Below are 22,264 nucleotides of genomic sequence, written 5' to 3'. Positions count from 1 at the left end.
TCTTTATTTAGTTTATTGCACATGGGTGTGTATGATTAATTTTCGTTAATTATGCCCAGGTATGCCATACATCATACGCCACATTGGCCACTAATGGTTCATAAAAAAAATACTTAGCAAAAATTATTTGCAAATCTAATCGCTAAGTCATGGGTTCTACGGATTCAATGACATCTCTTTTTTCACTGAAACATATCCGTAGACAACCCACGCATTTCTGACATATAATAAAAGGAACACATGGCTTGTACTGATGACGTAGTTGTATATTATGAAATTGAGATATAAACAACTCATATATCTGAGGAAACTGCCAACCTTTTTTTTTTTGACCAGTGTAATTTACAAAGCTTCGGATTCCGGTTCGGAGTAATCATTCTCAACTCTGATTCGCCCTCCGACCCTCGTTTTGAATACAAGGACAGATTGCATCTTTTGTTCAACATTTTGATACGCTAGTTTGTTGCAAACAAATTTAAACAACCTCCATCATCTGTCGGTGTCGGTGCGGTGTAACAAGTACATCACTACAGGAGTATAGTCTCATTGAATAACTTGCAAGGTGTTGTGCTAACGGTGACAGTAGTGGGTCACATGCTTCCTCGTATTATGTAACCCCTTCAACTTCTTCCGTGTGGCAATATACGCAACAGCAACACCCCAGACCCAATATGGATGAGCCAATGCCGCGGAGTGCATCTTTCATGCAATTGAATTGCACTGCTCTCCGAGGCAAGATCGACGAAATAGTGGACTTTATGAGTCAGAAAACATAATGGTTGCAGCGATCTAGGACAAAAAGCTGATCGACACCTGCAGCCTGCACAGTTGTCACGCATACAGAATGTGGGTGGGGACTGGCCTTCGTGACATACCATACCCATCTCGCCTGCTCCTGGCGCTAGTCACTTCAACATGGAATGTATGGGGACAGCACTCAGGTCCGGTACTGCTGGCTGACAGTAGGCCCGACATTAGTGGCTTACTGTCAGGCCATAATTGCCGGGTCCTAGGATGTTTTAATGCGCGTCATACTTTATGGCATTCTCTTCTATGTAACGCCCAGCGCACATTGGGAAAAAAACTATGCCATTTGAGAACGGATAGAGATAGGTTAGGTTAGGTTTAAGTGGCAGTCTGCCATCATACTCACTCAGACGTTTTCGTCCATTGTGATACCACAGGAACAGAAGAAGGAAGATGCCTTCTAGTTCCTATCGTTGAATCATCCAGATCGCTTTAAAAAGCCCAATAACTTGCGAATGTTCACATCCGCTAAATCAGACAGGTTCTCAAAGAAATGAGAACCTAAAGTGGAACTCCTTCTGAATGCTAGTGCGGGACACACACACAGAAGGTGTTCTATAGTCTCTTCTTCTTCGATGCCCTCACAGCTTCTGCGAAAGTCGTTGCTGGCATCCTTCAGTGTGTCAGCAAGTTTTCCTGTCTGTTCTAGCCAATGACAGCAAAGCGGTAGACCTTTTCAACTCTATATTAGGCCACATAGTTTTGGAATGCTCATAGTGCCCTCTTTGTGACCATCTATCATTCGTTGCCCTTCAGGTCTGATCCTGAAAACTTAGCTTTGATGTCGCTAAAGGCATACCCACAGATTCCAGTTCCCCTGGAATGTGTAAGGTAGATCCTAGTCTCGCAAGCATGTCCGCTTTACAATTCCCGGAGATATCTTTGTGGCCCGGCACCAAGAACAGGTGAATTTTGAACTGTTCAGCCATCTCGTTGAGAGATCTGCGATAGTCGAGGGCGGTTTTTGTGTTCAGAAATACGTTCTCCAGGGATTTAATGGCTGCCTGGCTGTCTGAGAAGATATTTATGCCAATCGTCGTAATGACATTATATCTTAGCCATTCCACCACTTCCTTAATTGCAAGGATCTCTACTTGGTACACACTGCAGTGGTCGGGTAATCTTTTCGATGTGACCAGCTCTAGTTCTTTAGAGTACATCCCAAAGCCCATCTGGTCGTCTAGTTTGAAACCATCCGTATATAAGTCTATGTTACTACTTTTACCAGGAATGTAGTAGTTCCAATCGGTTTTACCAGGAACTGTGGTGCAGTACTTTTTTTTCATTAAAAAGTGGCTCAGGCAGAGTACAATCCACACTGCCTGGAACATCGGACATTGTATTAAGGAGTATTAAGGAGTTCGTAGCCACATGACCAGAGAGAAAGCTGCCTTAGCCATTAGGCAAGGCTCTACTCTCCTCTACTTTGGAATGTAGCCATTAACAATATATTATTGTCTCTGGAAAAAAAGGTGTAAAAGTGGTCGCGTATTGTGTTTAGGTGAAAGTTTCTTAGAGATATACTTCAGGAAGCTCTACGTACGACAGCGAAGTTGGCTGCGGAAAGTGGTCTAGGCGAAAATTCGTGCAAGACGGAAGTAGTTCTTTTCAGCAGGAGATACAAGTTGCCTACAGTGGCACCTGTCTCCTTGGGAGGAGAAAATGTTCCATTTACAGAAAGCGCAAAATACCTGGGTGTTTTGTTAAACAAAAAATTGAACTTCAAATCCAACATTTTGGAAAGGGCAAGAAAGGCCACTCCTGCCCTATACACCTGCAAGAGAGTCATTGGCAATAGTTGGGGGTTTAGACCGCGTGTCATGCATTGGGTATATACTGCAGTTGTCAGACCTATAATGCTATATGGTGTTGTGATCTGGTGGACGGCGCTTCAAAAGTCCACATACTGTTCAATACTTAACCGAATCCAACGGATGGCTAGTTTGTGCACCACAGCCACACTGAGGACGACACATCTGATGCACTGAATTTAATGCTACATCGAATGCCTCTGAACATTGTGGCTAGACAAATTGCAGCGACCACTGCCGTGAGGTTAAGGGAGCTTTCTCATTGTTCATGTAGCGGCCACGGACAGTGCGTTATCCTTGATACAATATCCGATGTTCCAGGCAGTGTGGATTACACCCTACCTGAGCCGCTTTTTGATAAAAAGTACTGTACCACTATTCCTGATAGAACCGATTGGAACTACAATATCCCTGGTAACAGAAGTTACATAGACTTCTATACGGATGGTTATAAATTAGACGACCAGGTGGGCTTTGGGGTGTACTCTAAAGATCTAGAACTGGTCATATCGAAAAGATTACCCGACCACTGCAGTGTGTATCAAGCGGGGATTCTTGCAAATAAGGAAGTGGTGGAATGGCTAAGATATAAGGTCATTACGACGATAGGTGAAAATATCTTCTCAAACAACAAGTCGGTTATTAAATCCCTGGAAAACGTATTTCTGAATACAAAAAGCGCCCTCGACTGTCGCAGATCTCTCATCGAGATGGCTGAACAGTTCAAAATCCACCAATTCTGGGTGCCTGGCCACCGATATATCTCCGGGAATAGTTAAGCGGTCGAGGTTGCGAGTTAGTCCCTAACCTACACATTCCAGGGATACTGGAATCTGTGGGTATGCCTCTAGCGACATGTAAGCTATGTTTTAGGAACAAGCCCGAAGGACAACGAATGATAGATGATCACAACCGCCTCTTTGTGATCATCTATCATTCGTTGTTCCAAAACTATGTGGCCTATTCTAGACTTGAAGAGGTCTACTGCTTTGCTGTCATTGGCTAGAACAGACGTCTCAGTCATAGTGTCCCTCATGATAAGTCACTATCTAATCGGTAAACATGCTGACTGATTGAAGGTTGCCAGCAACGACTTTTGCAGAAGCTGTGAGAACATCGAAGGAGTTCCGCTTTAGGTTCTCATTTCTTTGAGAACCTGTCTGATTTAGCGAATGTAGCGGATGCGATCTGGATGGTTCTATGGTAGGCACTAGAAGGCATCATACTTCTTCTGTTCCTGTGGTATCACAATGGACGAAAACGTCTAAGTCAGTCTAATGGCAGACTGCCACTTAAACCCAATCTAACCTACCATTGCCAAGTTTTTACCGTTCCTTACAAAACCATTTGGCCTTTTTCCCGTTCAGTTACAATTTTAATTTCTTTCTCATGCTTACAAATCAAATCACAAAAAAGGGAAATTCTTTTTATACCCACCACCATACCATGGGGATATACTTATTTAGTCATTCCGTTTGTAATGCCTCGAAATATTCGTCTAAGACCCCATAAAGTATATATATTCTTGATCGTCTCGACGTTCTGAGTCCGCACGTCTGTCGAAACCACGATAGATGCCGAACGCGTAAAGCTAGCCGCATGAAATTTTGTACAGATACTTAATATCGATGTAGGTGGTTGGGGATTGCAAAGGAGCCATATCGGTTTAGATTTAGATATAGCTCCTATATAAACGATCTCCCGATTTGACTTCTTGAGCCTCTGAAAGCCGCAATTAACCTGATATAGCTCCCATATAAACCGGTCTCCCGATTTGCCTTCTTGAGTCCTTACAAGCCGCAATTTTTGACCAATTTGGCTGAAATTGAGCATGTAATGTTTTGTTATGACTTCAAACAGCCTAGTACGGTCCAAATCGGTTCATAACCTGATATAGCTCCCATATAAACCGATCTCCAAATTTGACTTCTTGAGCGACTGGAAGCATCAATTTTTGTCCGATTTAACTGAATTTTTGCATGTAGTGTTTTCTTATGACTTCCAACAACTGCGCCAAGAACTAATTAAATCGGTCTATAACCTGATATAGCTCCCATATAAACCGATCTCCCGATTTGACTCCTTGAGCCCCTGGAAGCCGCAGTTTTTGTCCAATTTGGCTGAAATTTTGCAAATAGTTCTTCTGTTATGACTTTCAGCAACTGCGCCAAGTACGGTCCAAATCGGTCTATAACCTGATAAAGCTCCCATATAAACCAATCTCCCGATTTGACTTCTTGAGCCCCTGGAAGCCGCAATTTTTTTCCAATTTGGCTGAAATTTTGTATGTAGTCTTCTGTTATGACTTCCAACAACTGTGCCTAGTACGGACCAAATCGGTCCTTAACTTAATATAGCTCCCATATAAACCGTTCTCCCGATTTGACTTCTTGAGCCCTTTCAATCCGTAAGTTTTGTCCGATTTGCCCGAAATTTTGCATGTAGTGTTCCGTTATGACTTCCAACAACTGTGCTAAGTACGGTTCGAATCGGTCTATAATCTGATATAGCTCCCATATAAACCGATTGACTTCTTGAGCCCCTCGGGTAGCCGCAATTTTTGTCCGATTTGGCTGAAACTTTGCACGAAATGTTCTGTTATGACTTCCAATATCTGTGTCGGTCTATAACCTGATATAGCTTCCATATAAACCGATCTCCCGATTTGACTTCTTGAGTCCTTACAAGTCGCAATTTTTGTCCGATTTTGCATACGACTTTCAACAACTGTGTGCCAAATGCGGCCCAGATCAGTTTATAATCTCCCATTTAAACCGGTCTTTGGATCATCCTTGTTCGGCTCCTAGAAGCTTTAATTTTTGCTGGTTTGACAAAAGTTTGGTATGTAGAATAAAATTATGACCTTCAAAAAAATTTATTTTGTAAAATTTTTTAGCAGAATCCATGGTGGCGGGTTCCCAAGATTCGGTCCATCGGAACTAGGCACCCTTTTACTTGTTATATGTTTAATTTTTTTAAAGCTTTACTCTGCGATATGCCGTCGGACTTTTCCGTAGTATTCTTATCCTCGCCAAAGACATTACTTTTGTTTGTGTATATGTATATGCAAATATACATATTGACATGTTGAGAGATATGTATGTAAGAGTGATTCCGCCCAATGTACACAACGATGAAACTCTGAATCTATCGACGAAACGGAATTCAGAAGTGAATTTGGCGTAACCGAGTTAAGAACAAACGGATGTGAATATCTCGTTAAATATTCCAATGTAAAAAAAAAAAAACACACACACAAAACCAAAAGAGAAGAAAAAAGCAATGAAAATGAATTGATGATGTACTCGTTTGGTATTTGGGTAGCTAGCATCCAGGAATTGTTAGCAAATAATTGCCACTACATTTCAAAAACAAATCACAATCGAAGACAGAAAGAAAAACAAAACAACAAAACACCATATAAAAATACTAGAAACGTTGCTTTAATCTCTTGTACCCAACTATCGAATTTGGTTTGGGTTGTAATATCGCCTAGGCAAGGCTGTTGCTGGTGGTTGAGCTGGATTAAGGCGGTCGGTCGGTTGGTTGGTCGTCACCGTTGAAAACATCCGTTCGCAGTGGAGGCCTCTGTCGTCTACACTTAGAGTATCCGCTGTGCGTTGGAAATATGCGACGACTTTCAATCCAAATGCTGTAGCCAGCGAGAGCGCATGACCGAACATCAAATATACCAGAGTCTTTGGAATTTGTTTATGTATGTGTTGCAGTGTATGCTCTCTTTCTTTTTGTCCATGTATATGTGTGTGTAGCAGTGAAAGTGGAGAAAAAAGCTTTGCATGTTCACAATGATTGAATAAAAGTGTGTGTGTGTGTGTAAGAGTGTATTAAAATGTTGTGCTGCCTCACGTACACACACACATACATATAAACAAGCACACACCACAACCACTGGGTACTGTGCATACATAGTTGTAGTGGAGATGAAAAGCTAACGAGCAACTTCCGTTTGTCATACAAAATGCATGATGAACCAATGAGGATTGAGACCCTTGTGCGGCAGAGACACTTGATGTGCTCCTTTTTGGCCATGCAAAATGGGGGTGGACCATCAGCGCCTGGGCACGCCTCTTATAAATTATGGAAACATGTCCTCCCCAAAATAAACTGGAGTTAGTAAAACTCATCATAGAATTCTTTATCACACGGCTGTTGTCTAGTTGTGAAATCTGTTCGGGTCCGTTTAGTTTAAACAATAGCAGCAGATACAGATACAGATAGATATCTACACTTACTTACACTTACTGTCTGCCTCTGCTTGTTCTTGTTGTTGTTCTTCTTCTTCTACTTCGTCTTCATGTTCTTGGCAAGGCAAGGCGACTCACTCGTGGGCCAAATCCTTCTCGAGATACAATAATTATACCCATAACAGTGCGTGTTTGTTATCCAAGCGGCCGACGACTACGACGACCACCACCAGACCAACAAACCAACCAACCAACCGACCGACCGAACAGCCAGCCACGCAGGCAGTCAAGTCAGTCAGCCAGCCAACGAAGCAGCCAAACAACCTACTTTATAATTTATCAAGCTTATTTGTGATTCATAGTTAGCATTCGTTATTTCATTATCAATTGTGATCAATTTTATAATTAAAGTTTCATATCTGGTGGCGGCGGCGACGGTAAACGAATGATTTGCATATCCCATACAGCTAGCCAGCCAACCAGCCAGCCAGCATACCAACAACATACTACAACTGCATCCCAAAATCCTAAGGGAAAGTGAAGAAAATTTATAAAACAAATACTAAAGATCCAAGGATATATAGGGGCCGAATCCATTTCACCTCCCCCCCCTCCCCCATACTCACAAGAAGTGTTGTTGCGTCCGTTAATTGTGCATTAATAAATTTAAGAAATATAGAGAAAAAAATCGCAAACGCGAGTGTGTGTGTCAGTGAGTGCGTTCTAGAGTGCCAACGCTTAATCCATATACCATAGCAAACAAAATAGCAAAGGATATCGCTGGAGAAAATAAATCAACAAAAGAAGAAAAGCAAAGAATTTAAATTGGCCTTTCCAGGGGCCCAACGCAAAAGATTTCGAAAATTTGTTAATTTGTGTTGTCCTGCTTGTTGTAAGCAGGATTTGTGCTTGAAATTGTTTAAAAGTGCTTCAAAATTTACTCTCCAACGACTTTTGACGCCTCCAGGGCGTTCAAACTAGAAGAAGATTTCGTGGGAGGCTGCATGACCATGTCGATGTACTCATCGACGGATAAAATGAAAATGTCGGCGCCCAGTTGTTTTCCCGGTCGCTACAGTCCTTCCTATCGAAGTTCCGAGCAAATGAGGCGCTGCATGCCAAATCCTTCGGTAAGCATTTACAATTCAATTAAAAATTAATGCAAATTAAAGCATAAAATGGAGTTTGTTGTATCGTTCGTTCGTTCGTTCGTTCATTCATTCATTTGCACACACCCACACCCGCATAGACATCCAAACAACGCACAGAGTAATAATGAATTATTCAAATCAAATCATATCTCCAACATTGCCATGTTGTTGCTGTACAAAAGTTGCACATTAAATTGGCCTACATGAATGATGTACTCGTACTTAGAAAATTTTAAAGTTTCAAAAATGAAACATGAAACTATGTATTTAAGGTTTCTTTTGTATTGAATGAATTCTGTTACAAAATTATGAGATTTATATTTTTTGAGGGGGAAAAGTTTCTCGCGGATTTTTTTGGTTTAGGAAAATTAGGAGTTGGCAAACCCTTAAAATTAAGATCATCGAAGATTTAACGATAAATTGGTGCAAAAAAAAAAAACAAAAATAATTAAAACCACTGAAAAACAAACATTTTGATTTTTTTTTGATAACTACATATCCTTGAGTTAGACTAACAGAGATGAATAAAACCCTTGAAATTGTCTTTAGATTTCATTGCAGCATATTGGCCGGCTATAGACCATTTTGTTAATCTGAACCGTTCGTTTAAATAAGATTTTAAGACCAAAAAAGAAAGCGCAAACAGACTTTGAAATTGTATTAAAAGTTTCCCTTCTCCAAATTATTTGCCATGTCTCTCAACATGTTGAGATTACGCTGTAACATAACGTTAACAACATATTTGACCACTAGCAAATCTACTGAGAAATTTGTAAATCTTTGATGTTCGTCGAAATTTTTAAACAAAAGAAATGCCTGACAATAAACAGCAAAAAAATCGTCGGCAATTTTTAATCTGATTGTGGATGGATATACCCCTGGATATGGATATGGATGGATATATCCCTAATGTGCGTATATAACACCTTTCCAACTGAATGCTGAAAATAACAGAAAATCTCATTCTATTTTTTTCCGAAGTAACTTTTTTACCCATTTACTTAAGATTTGGAAGGCTAAGATAGGCATAGATCCTAGTATTAACAATCAGGCAGTACAGGGAATGGAAACCCAATCCAGCTTAACGAACAGGGACCCGACGATGGAACCATTACCGACTTTATAAGGAGTCGGAAGGCTAGACTAGGCAAATATCCTAAAACGATGGCATCAGGCAGTGCAGTGACAGGAAAGTCAATGCCGTCTAAATAACAGGGATCAGACGATGAGATCATCACTTATTCCCAAGATGTCCATTTACCAGAGGACCAATGATTGAGGTAATCCAGATAAACCTCCACCGGAGCGAGACCGCTACACACGCTCTGATGGAGAAAATCAGCAAAGGCATATTGCCTTAATTCAGGAGCCATGGACGACCCGGAACAAAGTTTCTGGACTGAACCATTTCAACTACCAATTATTCTATGCTAACACTGGTACTCAGCCGAGGACCTGCGTTATTTGTCATAAAAATTGAATTATATATATTTTCCCCAGAGTTGTCAACGTCGAATGCAACAGTGGTGAGACAGGGAGACGGTGGAACATACCTGACATCTACCTTTCGACTCTCCAACACCGCCACCCACGTCGGAGCTGCAACAGCTGGTGAGGAAAGTAAAACAGATAGGAACGAGGTACTAATAGGGTGCGATGCGAACTCTCATCACATTTCGTGGGGTAGTACCATCATTAATAAGCGGGGCCAAGCCCTGGCAGAGTTCTTGAATACCAACGACCTAATAACACTTAATATTGGTAACACCGCTACCTTTGTTAATAGGATTAGGGAGGAGGTATTAGAAGTGACGATATGTTCGGAAAATCTTATCTATAAGGTTCAGGATTATAGGGTCCCCATGGAACACTCTTTCTCTGACCATCGCTACATTAGGGTTAGAATAGCACGGCCAGCGCCAACTGGACAAAATTCGGAAGGCTACTCAGAAGAAGACTTGGGCAAGATAATTTAGATTGTCCAAGCATAGAAGAGATTGACGAAAATGTCAACAGGATTGAGACTGCACTGGTGGGTAGGACTGCACATAGTTGGAAAGGAAATCAGTCCAAGAAAAACCTTGGAAGACCGGGGAGATTCGCAATATTGGGAAATAGGTCCGCAGACTTTTTAATAGAGCACGTCGTAAAAAAGCGGACGTTAATTGGGGTGTGTATTACACACGGTTCAAGGACTACAATAAGATTACCAGAGCGGCAAAACGTGCCTCCTGGAAGCTTTTCTGCGAACAGGTCGATAGCTTTAATGACGCTGCCAAGATAAAAAAGTTTCCCTCAAAAACCCATGTCCAAACTGAATCTTTAATAGACGACATGGGATTGAGAGCAGAGACAACGGAGGACATGTTGAGGCTTTTGATGAAAACCCATTTTCCACAGGATACGAAGGGGCTCACGGAGACATCGGCATCTTGGAATAATGACGTTGATCGAAGGTTTATAATTACGGAATTTCTGGTGAAGGAATCCTTGAGGAGCTTCAAACCATTCAAGTCACCCGGACCTGATGGAATTTTCCGGCGTTACTACAGAAAGAGGCAGACTATCTGGCGCCTCATCTGCCCAATATTGGGACCACTATATACTCCGATACCCAAGCCCGGCAAGGCAAGTTATGCGACACCAAAGGCTTTCAGACCCATAAGCCTTACGTCCTTTCTACGCAAAACCAAAAGCTTTTAAAAATGTGAACATTTTATCGCCACTGCTGACTGAGGAGGGATTTGCGTAGGCATGCCATCAACAAGCCGATTACTGGCTTAGGTGTATGTCCATAGTGGCTTGGGGCAGATTAACATCTGCGGCCTCTTTTCAACCTAACCTAACCTAAATAAAATAAAGTAAATAAAATACGATTAAAAAAATAAAATTAAACTAAATTAAGTGTTAGGAACAGAATCACGATTTTGGTATGTCATATGGGTCTAATAATATTAAATCTTCCCCTGGTACCTTCAGTCTGCATCTGGCAAGACTCACTGGTGTCTGCTAGCCGCGAAAGCCGGGCAATGACATTTGAAATGCCCCAAAGTCTCATCGTCTGCCCTTTCATTCACCCTTATTACGCTATGGCCCGGCACTCAAAGGATGCAGATTGTGCCATCCTCAGAGAAAGCGTTGATCTCCTTCTTACATTCCCAGACTGTTCGTAATCTTACCGTCCTGGTTGTTATTGCCTTTTACTGTAAGGATGTTCATACTCGACGTCCTCGGGTTAACACCACACCACCTCACGCATTCCATGGTCGCGGGGATCTCCGCCTTCAGGACCGTATTATGGTTAGGCGGATCTTAGTCCCTGGGTTCTCAATGTAGACCCCCAGGTCCACTCTGTCCTCTAGGTTTGATCCATCCGTGTAACATGATTTTTCAGATGGCAATACTAGGATTCCGTCCGTCCAAGCCTGTGCCGCTGGCAGCAGTACCTCGCACTCGACCTCAAGTGTCGTCTCAGGTATTCGATCGGAAACCTCTTCCCTTCCCACCAGGTTTCCTATCGTCGCCTCGATTATACCGCGATGGTATGAGCTGCTCCCATCCTCAATCCATTCTCCCATCGCCTTAAGTCTCATAGCCCCAGTGGCTGCCTCAATTTTTATCTGTATGTCATTGGGTCGGATATCTAGAATAGTCTCCATTGCCCTAATAGGCGTGGTCCTCATCGCTCCGCCTTTGCCAAGACAACATGTTCTCTGAACATGTTGTATGGTCCTTATGATGCACTTTTTCTTCATAGCAGTCCATCAAACTACTGAGGGGTAAGTGAGTATTGGTCTTATCATGCTTCTGTAGAGCCATTGGACTATGCTTGGACTCAGGACCCATTTCGAACCTACGGCCCGTCTACATAGTGCCCAACATCTGTGAGTCTTCTCAGTACGCTCCTGAATGTGACACTTCCAGTTAAGTTTCCTATCCAAGACCACTCCTAAATGTCGGTACTTGGGGTGGCCATTATTATTAAGTTGTCCGATTCCGATAAAACTTGGCACTGATGTTGTGAGTCATAAGATAGGTTTGGGCCAAATTTCAGACAAATCAGGTGAAAATTGGTTTATATAGGGGCTATATCTGTTTATAGACCGATTCGGATCATACTTGGCATGGGTATTGGAAATCATAACACAAATCTTTTTTCCAAATTTCAGCCAAATCGGATGAAAATTGAGGCTTATAAGCGCTCTAGAGCTCAAATCCGAGAATCGGTTTATATGAGGGCTATATCGGTTTATAGACCGGATCAGATAATATTTGGAATGGATGTTGGAAGTCATAACTCAAGTCTTTGTTCTAAATTTCAGCCAAATCGGATGAAAATTGAGGCATCTAAGGGCTCAAGAAGTCGAATCCGGGGATCGGTTTATATTGGAGGCTATATCTGTTTATAGACCCATTGGGATCATATTTGGCATGGATGTTGGAAGTTATAACTCAAGTATTTATTCCAAATTTCAGCCAAATTAGATGAAAATTGTGGGTTCTAAGGGTTCAAAAAGTCAAATCGGGGGATCGGTTTATATGGGGGCTATATCTGCTCATAGACCGATTCGGATCACACTTGGCACGGATGTTGGAAGTCATAACTCAAGTCGTTGTTCCAAATTTCAGCCAAATTGGGTAAAAATTGGGGCTTCTAAGGGCTCAAGAGGTCAAATCCGGGAAACGGTTTATATAGGGCCTGTATCCAAATCTTAAATGATATGTCGCATTTGCAATCCCGGTTGTACATACCGGATTGACCTGATGGATTTCTTCATTGGCAAGGGCTACCGCGTCAGTGTTTAAATTTGTACAAAATTTCCAGCGGGTAGCTTTACACGTTCGACCGCTATCGTGATTTCGACATACGAACGGACGGACATGGCTGGATAGACTCAGAATATCGAGACGCTTCAGAATTTATATAATTTATGGGGTCGCAGATCAATATTTCAAGGTGTTACAAATGGAATATCTAGATTAGTATACCCCCATCCTATGGTAAAAATTGCAAATTTTGCCCATGAACATTCCATTAAGGAACAGGGCAAACTTAAGCTCAATGATAAGGGACTTCCTTTTTATACCCGAGTCCGAACGGCGCGCAGCATTGCGACATCTCTTATGAGGAGAAGTTTTTACATGGCATAGTACCTTACAAATGTCGCCAACATTAGGAGGGGATAAACACTGCTGAATATTTTTTGTGATGGTCTCGCCAGGATTTGAACCCAGGCGTTCAGCGTCATAGGTGGCCTCTCCCATCCTATGGTAGTGAGTATTACTTTACTTTAATTGCCTATGAGAGAATAATTGTTCCAGTAGCCGAGCGTAGAATAGCGTTCCAAGCGCCTCGATCTTCTGCGCTCATTCTAAACCTTCTGACACCAAGTTTCGAGGTGTCTCCCACACCTTGATCTTTCCATCGGGCTTTTGGTCTTCCCGGTTTGCGTGTACCACCGTACAAAGACTTCTTTGCTGGAGCTTCTTCATCCATTCTGACAACATGACCTAGCCAAAGCAGCCGTTGTATTTTGATGCGTATAACTACGCTATCGTCGTCATACAGCTCGTGGTTCATACGTCGCCTATTTTCACCGTTAACGCAAATTGCTCCATATATTTTACGAAGTATCTTTCTCTCAAATACTCCAAGCACTGCCTCATCTGCTTTCACATGGTAGTGAGTATAAAAATACAAAATATGTGAAGTTTGTAATTCCTTTAAGCACCGATGCAAGTCTAACTGAAATCAAATAGTCCATTAAAATGTGTGTTTATTTGTTTTTGTACTTGGCATTGGAAGTTTTCGAAAATTTCCAAGGCCTGCAATAAACTTCATGCGTATTTTTTGTTAATTTTTGTATAAGACCTAAATGTGCATATGCTCGTACTTGCCTATTCATTGTTCAAAATTCACTCAAAGTGACCGTACAATTATATCCAATTTCCAAGTACCATTATTTTCAATTTACCACACTTTGAAGGGATGTTCTATCTTGCTATCCTATTGTCCTTGTAAATGCAGCGTTTAATTGATTATGTTGATTGCTCTTCTGAAATCTGAAAGAGGAAAAAAGAATGTTGTTGCTAATTAGGACTTGTAAAAGTGAAATAAAAAAAAAATATGTCAGACCACAGTGAAATAAATCTTTTCCTAATGAGATAAGACAGCCAGCCAACCAGCCAGCCAGCCAGCTTAGAGTTTAAGCGATTTCAAATCCTGTTGTATGTATCATTGAGGAGCGTGATTCGCACTTGGTGGGATTTGCTATGACACTGGTGGTGGTGGTTGTTTGTTTTTAATAACAAAAGTAGCGCCAGGTCCCTTTTTTGGAGATTTTATTGTTTTGATCCTTTTTTTCTTCTCATTAAAATACAAAGTTGTTGATTTTTTCAACTTTTCACTTTGGGGTGGTGGTCATTATTTTTTCGTTTGTCCGTAGTTGTCTGCATCACTGCATTTCTGTTGTTGGCTTATGTAGCATTGCTCTTGCTGAGCGATTTGACATGGTGCGACTTTTAAATAGCTTTGTATTTTATGGTGTGGGTATAGAGAAAAGAAATTTAAGTGAAAAATATGCTTAAAATTTTTCCATTACTTAGTTAAGATTTTTTTATGCCTTATGCTTTAAATTATAAACAATTATGAATTTGCTCTACTGATGTGCATACCATCTTCGCCAAGTGCATGAATTTTTAAGAGAGAAATCTCAGAAAGTATGATAAAATAATAAACTAAACCAAATTTGAATTGAGCTCTTTGGAGCTACCCCGATTGATGACACTTTGATGTATGCAAGAAATATTTGTGGCATTTCTCGTGTGAATTGCTAACATTTTTAAAAGCCAGTACGAATTTAACACAGAGTTCTTCAGTGTCTTCTTATGACCGATTTTACTCCTCTTCTATTTGTATCATATATAGCACGCTTGTGTGGGATGGATATTTATTTCTCACATACTGACTTGTCTTCTATTGGTTGCCCAAAAAGTAATTACGGATTTTTTTAAAAGAATGTAAATGCATTTTTAATAAAACTTAGAATGAACTTTAATCAAATATATAATTGCCATTTTGTTCGATAACCTTTTGCAATCTTCCTGGCAAATTTAGTATTCCACGCTCATAGAACTTCTGGTCTTTATCTGCAAAAAACTGAACCAAGTGCGATTTTATAGCCTCATCATTGCCGAAAGTTTTACCATTTAAGGAGTTCTGCAAAGATCGAAATAAATGGTAATCTGATGGTGCAAGGTCAGGGCTATATGGTGGATGCATCAAAAGTTCCCAGCCAAGCTCACTCAGTTTTTGGCGAGTGACCAAAGATGTGTGCGGTCTAGCGTTGTCCTGGTGGAATATGACACCTTTACGATTGACCAATTCTGGTCGCTTCTCCTTGATGGCTGTATTCAATTTGTCCAATTGTTGACAGTAAACATCCGAATTAATCGTTTGGTTCCTTGGAAGCAGCTCAAAATATACCACACCCTTCCAATCCCACCAAACAGACAGCATAACCTTCTTTTGGTGGATATCAGCCTTTGAAGTGGTTTGAGCTGGTTCACCATGCTTGGACCATGATCGTTTTCGACTAACGTTGTTGTAAACAATCCATTGTTCATCTCCAGTTATGATTCGTTTTAAAAACGGATCGAATTCATTGCGTTTAAGGTGCATATCACAAGCGTTGATTCGGTTTGTTAAATGAATTTCTTTCAATACATGTGGTACCCAAATATCAAGCTTTTTCACCAGTCCAAGACTTTTTATGTGATAATGAACGATTGATTTTGGTATATTTAACTTCTCTCCTATCTCACGCTCAGTTACATGACGATCCAATTCGATTAATGCTTTGATTTGGTCATCATCAACTTCATTTGGCCGACCTGAACGTGGCTCATCTTTAAGTGAAAAATCTCCAGAACGGAATTTGCGAAACCAATTTTGACACTGTCTTCCTTTTAAGGCTTTATCACCATACACATCTCGTAACTTTTTAGCAACCTGCTCCGCGTTTTTTCCTTTACGGAAATAATAAAGTAAAATATGACGAAAATGCTCCTTTGTAGGCTCCATATTAAAATTGACGCCAAACAAACAAATGTAAACAAAATTTCGCGCACTTTTTTTCTAAAGCAAGCTAAAAGTAATAGCTGATAACTGACAGAAGAAAGAATGCAATTACAGAGTCACAAGCCGTTGAAAAAATTTGTCAACGCCGACTATATGAAAAATCCGCAATTACTTTTTGGGCAACTATCTTGCATACAAAACACTGCCCAAGATTCCAATCACTGTGTATTTATTATTCTGACCAGATTGCGTTAAAGAGCTTATGAATACACCTCGTAGGGGTATCGCTTCCGATATTAAATAGTTCAGCTGTTAACCCATCGGTTTCAGCTGCCTTGTTGTTTTTCAGCCGTATTACAACTAAATACGATTATCTCATTCTGACCAGGGACCGAATTAACGCATACGAGATCAAGTGCGCTTTCGTATACAATGACATTAAATCTCGTATTTAATGGATGTAATGTCACTTGTATATGTATACTTTATCCATTTTTATTTTATACAAAGTCTTTCGTTGGGTAGAAGTTTAGTCCTCCGTGACTTGGTTTCATCCATGCATGTATCCAGGGATGAGGTTATTAGTGTACCTGCCATTAGTGCAGGTTTTCCATGCTTGTTGCCATTTACCAAAAAATCGTCTTCTTGCTTTTTCTTTAATTTTCCAAACTTCACTACCGGTGTATCCATTCTTAGCAGGTAGCATACTACATTCTATTGGGTTGCCCAAAAAGTAATTGCGGATTTTTTTAAAAGAAAGTAAATGCATTTTTAATAAAACTTAGAATGAACTTTAATCAAATATACTTTTTTTACACTTTTTTTCTAAAGAAAAGTAACAGCTGATAACTGACAGAAGAAAGAATGCAATTACAGAGTCACAAGCTGTGAAAAAGTTTGTCAACGCCGACTATATGAAAAATCCGCAATTACTTTTTGGGCAACCCAATATACAATCAATGGGTATGGATTGTGTGTTATTTTGGACATCGCCACTATTCTAAGCCATTCATCTTTTAACAATGTAAAGACCATCATCCAATCATTAGACCAAAAATGCAATTTTCGCCTATGAACATTCCACTAAGGAACAGGGGCAAACTTCTCACATATCAATGAGTGCAGTCCGATTCAAGTTTAAGCTCAATGATAAGAGGCCTCCTTTTTATAGCCATTACCTCAGGTAGTACCTCGCAAATGTTGCCAGCATTAGGAGGGGAAAACCACCGTTGAAAAATTTTGTTCTGATGGTCTCGCCAGTATTCGAACCGCGGCATAGCAATGAGTGCAGTCCGATTCAAGTTTAAGCTCAATGATAAGAGGCCTCATTTTTATAGCCAGTACCTCACAAATGTTGCCAGCATTAGGAGGGGAAAACCACCGCTGAAATTTCTTTTGATGGTCTCGTCAGGATTCGAACTCTCGCGTTCAGTGTCATAGGCGGACATGCTAACCTTTGCTCTACGCCATTCTCCATTCACTCCATTTCATTCAATAGACCAGTACCAGGTTTACCGGGTCCTTAGAGACTGCGTAAACCACAGGATATAAGTACAGCTGGCAATGTGGCACAGGCACGCCATAGGTGGGTATTTTATCGCCACGACTATGATTGGCCACCTTAAATAGTCTAATACAGATCCTGACCAATCGCATGGCAGCGGGTTTTACGTAACGGATTGACCCGATAGAGTTCCTTATCGGCAAAGGGCTGCAGCCTCAGTATACAACACGCTGTTACACAACAGCAACAAAGGATCCGGACAAAAGAGGGTTTCAACCCGTCTGTTACGAAGAAGGGCCCAAAAGGTTTCTGGGGGTTGGCATACTGGGTTAGATCTAGGGGTGTGAATTTAAACATGGAGAAGATTGAGATCTGCTTGTTTATGAGGATCACGAAGGTGGGCCGATTTGGGGCGCCTCATTTCCTCAACAGCACGATTTCGATATCCGACAAAGACAAATACTTGAGACTGATCATGAATAGGAAATTTCATTAGAAGTGCCACATCCAGGAGCGAACTAAGAAGTTGTACAGATATGGGGCACTGTCTAGTCGTCCCGTAGTTTTAAAAATGGGGCCCGAATCTGGGGATAGTCCACTTGCTCTACAAGAACAATTAAACCAAAACTTACTTACGCTTCAGCAGTTTGGTGGACAGCAATGAACTTAAGGACATTACTACAACTTCAAAGAACATTTTACCTTGGCATAGGCGCGGCGATGAGGGCCACGATTACTCTGGCACTGTTGACTATTATAACCATCAGGTATGGCCAGCAGACTTACGATGATGGTAGAATGGAAAGGAGCGGGACATGCCATTGCGTTATAATCGGGGCGACGATAGGGAACATGGAAGGAATAGAAAAGGTTTCGAATGAGACACCTTTTTATTTCTTAACTAATCAACACGCAGGGGATGTCCCCTATGTAAGCAGTGCATTGTGTTGGGGAGGATAGTTAAGGATCAGAGGGGGAAGAGGGAGTACACTCATAAAAAAAAAGTGAGCTGAAAATAGCAAACATTGTCTGCTGAGTATTAGTATTTAATTTTGCTGCTATTGTAGCTGTAGTTCTGCTATTACACCAGTAGTACTGCAGTTTCAGAGTAGCAGCAGCAATGGATGGATCAGGTAGCTTCTGTACAGAAATATTTCACAAATTAAAATCATCTCTTCCAACAAAATTTCTAAAGGAATTCTAAAAAAATGCCCAAAGTAATCAAAACAAGTAACAGGCAACCATAAAAAGTAGCATACAGCAGACTTGTGAACTCAGTTTAGTTCGTTTAAATAGCAGTAAGAAATGTTTGCATACAGCAGCCCTAGGTTTGCTAAAACAGCAGTCATGTCTTTGGTTGAGTTTAGTGTTTATTGACATTTGTGTGGATTTTCTGGATGTCGTAGATAGTGGGAAATATATCTGCCGGAAGTCGATTCCAAATACAAACCGTTCGAGCGAAAAAAGAATTCTCTCGGCAGTGCATGGTCCGATCAGATGGCCAATCGATTACAAACCGTTGTGAGCTTTTAGAAAGTCTCGTATTTGTGACAAACAGCCGATGGAACAGCGGCACATAACCCACATTTCGACGATGCTCAAGGGAAACAATAGAGTTGAATACCTTACCTCCAATCAACACCAACGCTCACCTCGGGATGCTGTAAAGCAGCCCCTGGGATGATTTTGAAGCTCCGGCCCATATTTGCAAGTTGTATTCCATTTTTGGTGTGATGTACGTTGTGTAAATATTAAAAAGATCAGAGGGAGTGAAAAATTTCTTACACCGCTTAAGAAAGCCCAAGTACTTGAATGCTTCCTTTGACACTTCGAATAGATGTTTTGACCAACGGACATGACATTGTATCTTCATGCCCAGAACATCAAGAGCCTCTGAGTGCTCGATATCTACACCGTCGATAGATATTGACGATTGTAAAATGTCAGTGAATCGTTTGAGGGACAACAAACAGCACTGCGGCTTGCGTACATTTAAATCGAATCTATTCATTCGACCCCACTCAGAAATGGCCAGAGTTTCGTCTATAATCCGCCTCTTGTCTTCAATCTCTCGAAGATTCGGTCTGTGGTCGATTGAAAATGAATGACAGAGGTTGCTGTCATCCGCGAACGATCGGATTCGAAGTCGGACCCAATAGGACAGAGCTTGCGATACTCCTGCGGTCAATTTATATTCGTTAGATGGGAACCCATCTACAACAACTCTTATAGTGCGATCTCTAAGAAAACTCGATATAAATGGAGCGAAGTTTTTACCGACACCAAAAGCGACAAGTTTTGAGAAGAAAGCACCATGTCAGACCCTATCAAATGTCTGGGAGATATCCATAAAAACTAATGTCGTGGTTAGGTTAGGTTGAAAAGAGTTTTCGACCTTACTCTCATTGAACTGGTGAATAGATCGACTCCAATGTTCCTACGGGAATGCCATCAGGTCACCCGTGGAACGATTTCTGCGGAACCTATACTGTCGCTAGCTAAGAAGACCATTGGACTCTAAGTATCTCACTAAATGGTGATAAACCATGCTTTCCATAACCCTGCAAAGCTTTTCATCGGTAAATGGCAGGGTTGGTAGCCTCGCCCTTCTTGGGGATAGGCTGCACGTTTGCAATCCTCCAACGCGCCGGGAAAACACTCGAAGGAAGAGCGAGCGCCGAAGAACACTTGCATAGAACAAGTGACGATATGCCATCTGGGCCCGGGGATTTATTTACATCGGGATCTGCAAGAACCCGTTTGATTCCACGTGTTTGAAAATATATCTGAGGTATTGAACTAGATACGTCTTCAATAACGGGGAGTCTTTGATCGCTTTCCTGCAAACATGTCAGCCAGCAGGTTAACCTTATTAACCGGGTCAGTGAATGTAGGGTAGTCTTTAATGAGCGACGGGATAGTCGATGAGTTGCCCTTCACTCTTTTTACAAACGACCAACAACTCTTATTTCCAAGAACTTTGCAACGAAGACGCTGTTCGTGCAGAAACTTTTCGCGTCTAAGTACACTGGCGCACGAAGTTCTTATTTGTCCCGGCACGAGAAAGTCGTGAGCACCACATAGGCTGGAAAAGTGAGGTCCGATCAGTGTGGTTTTCATTGCTGTCTCGAGAAGCTTAGCTGCGAGCTTCCGGGCGCGTCCACAGATTGCGGATGGTGGAATGCTCCATACGGAGTAATTGCAACAGTAGTCGCGGACAATCAGCGGTATCGAGCGGAGAGTCTCAGTGAGAGGCCGGGCGGCAATGGCTCTTGCACAAATACTGAGTGCCTATGATGCTCGATGTGACAAGGCGAGTTATTGGCAACTTTAAATAAGCAATGACCACAGTATTCCCGCGGCGATCGGTCTTTTGGGCCGAAACGAGCTTGCTCACCTCCAGGAGCTTGACGAGGAAAATGTGGCTACAACAACAACAATAATGTCTAGTCTGTTTGCCCAGCCATTCATTGCTGGAATTTTTATTTAAACGCCAATTACTGAATGCCTCCTGAGACGTCAATTGAGGTAGCGTGCTAGGATGTGCTGTCAGTGGCACGTTTTTGAATGCACATAACTTTGGTATTGCCATCTGAAAGTTTATGATGCTCAAATGAATCAAAGCTAGAGGACAGTTGCGGCCTGGCGGTCTACATTGATGATCCAGGGACTAAGATCTGTTTTCGACTGCCTGACCACAATACGGTCCTGAGGGCGAAAATCTGGCCGATAACGGAATGCGTGAGTTGGTTGAGTTTACGCAGAACATCGAGTGTTGAGATCTCTACGGACAGTAAAGTGGCCATCAGGACTATAAGAACCAGCGCGGTAAGGTAACAAAAGTCTGCGAGTGTAAGAAGGTGATTAAAGCCTTCTGTGAGTATGGCACGACCGCATCGTTGAATGTGAATCAAGGGGAGAGGGCATTCGAATTGGTCGTAGGGGCCAGAGGACTGCTATTAGTAAACTTGGTGATAGCGGAAACCTTTCGGGGCAACGCAATTTAGGACTAAGCAACAACAACAACTAAGCAACAAACGCACATGCAGCACTGTGGAACACTGAAACGGTCGGTAGGACGACGAAACCCCTATGGGGGATTATAATCGGAGAGATGTGACTTTTACTTGGAGGAAACTGGAAAGAGATCGGTATGGCTTTCCGTATCATTATGGTTCACATAGACCTTCAAGCGCTCTTATGCAGAACAGGTGTGGCAGGTGACAGCTTGTTTAGGACATGTAGGGAAGATGATGGAACATTTCCTTTGATAATGAACGGCTTTTGCTAATAAAGAACTCCGATACTTAGGTCTGGATTGGAGCTGACAAACCATATATTGCGTCAATATCAATAGTTTTGAACAATATCGGTAAAATTGAAATTCTTTTTGAAATCTACCCTTTTTAGATAACAAGTAAAAGCGAATTATATTCACCCTCTCCCATGGATCGCATTTATCAGGTTCTTTGGCTAGTATCTTTTCATAGGCAAACAAAGGATAATGGGAAAAAAATTGTCATTCTATTGGAGCCATATCTGGTAATGGAACAATTCGGACTATACTTGGTTTGGATGTTGGAGACCATAGTAGAAGTCATTATGCAAAATTTCAGCCAAGTCGAATAAGAATTTCACCCTATAGGAGTTCCAGAAGTAATATCGTGAGATCGTATTATATAAAAGCTATATCAGATAATAGACCG

The 22,264-nt window shown here is 41.4% G+C and overlaps 1 protein-coding gene across 6 annotated transcripts in view; it reads left to right on the top strand.

The window, feature by feature from the left end:
• Positions 1–22,264, top strand: part of LOC106084536 (inhibitory POU protein) — a 108,243-nt gene that overhangs the window by 2,731 nt on the left and 83,248 nt on the right. For 5 of the 6 annotated variants that reach the window (XM_013248281.2, XM_013248280.2, XM_013248279.2 and 2 more), the window contains exon 1: positions 6,799–7,953. The exons of the other annotated variant lie outside the window; for it this stretch is intronic. In XM_013248281.2, the coding sequence (XP_013103735.1) occupies positions 7,828–7,953 (126 nt within the window). In that variant the 5' untranslated portion in view covers positions 6,799–7,827. Of the gene's footprint in view, positions 1–6,798; positions 7,954–22,264 lie in introns of those variants that run through there. 6 annotated transcript variants of the gene reach the window in all.

This window comes from Stomoxys calcitrans, chromosome 4 (assembly GCF_963082655.1).
Source record: "Stomoxys calcitrans chromosome 4, idStoCalc2.1, whole genome shotgun sequence".
Lineage (NCBI taxonomy): Eukaryota > Metazoa > Arthropoda > Insecta > Diptera > Muscidae > Stomoxys > Stomoxys calcitrans.
The sequence above is the reverse complement of the archived record's forward strand: the minus strand, read 5'-3'. Positions and strand labels throughout refer to the sequence as shown.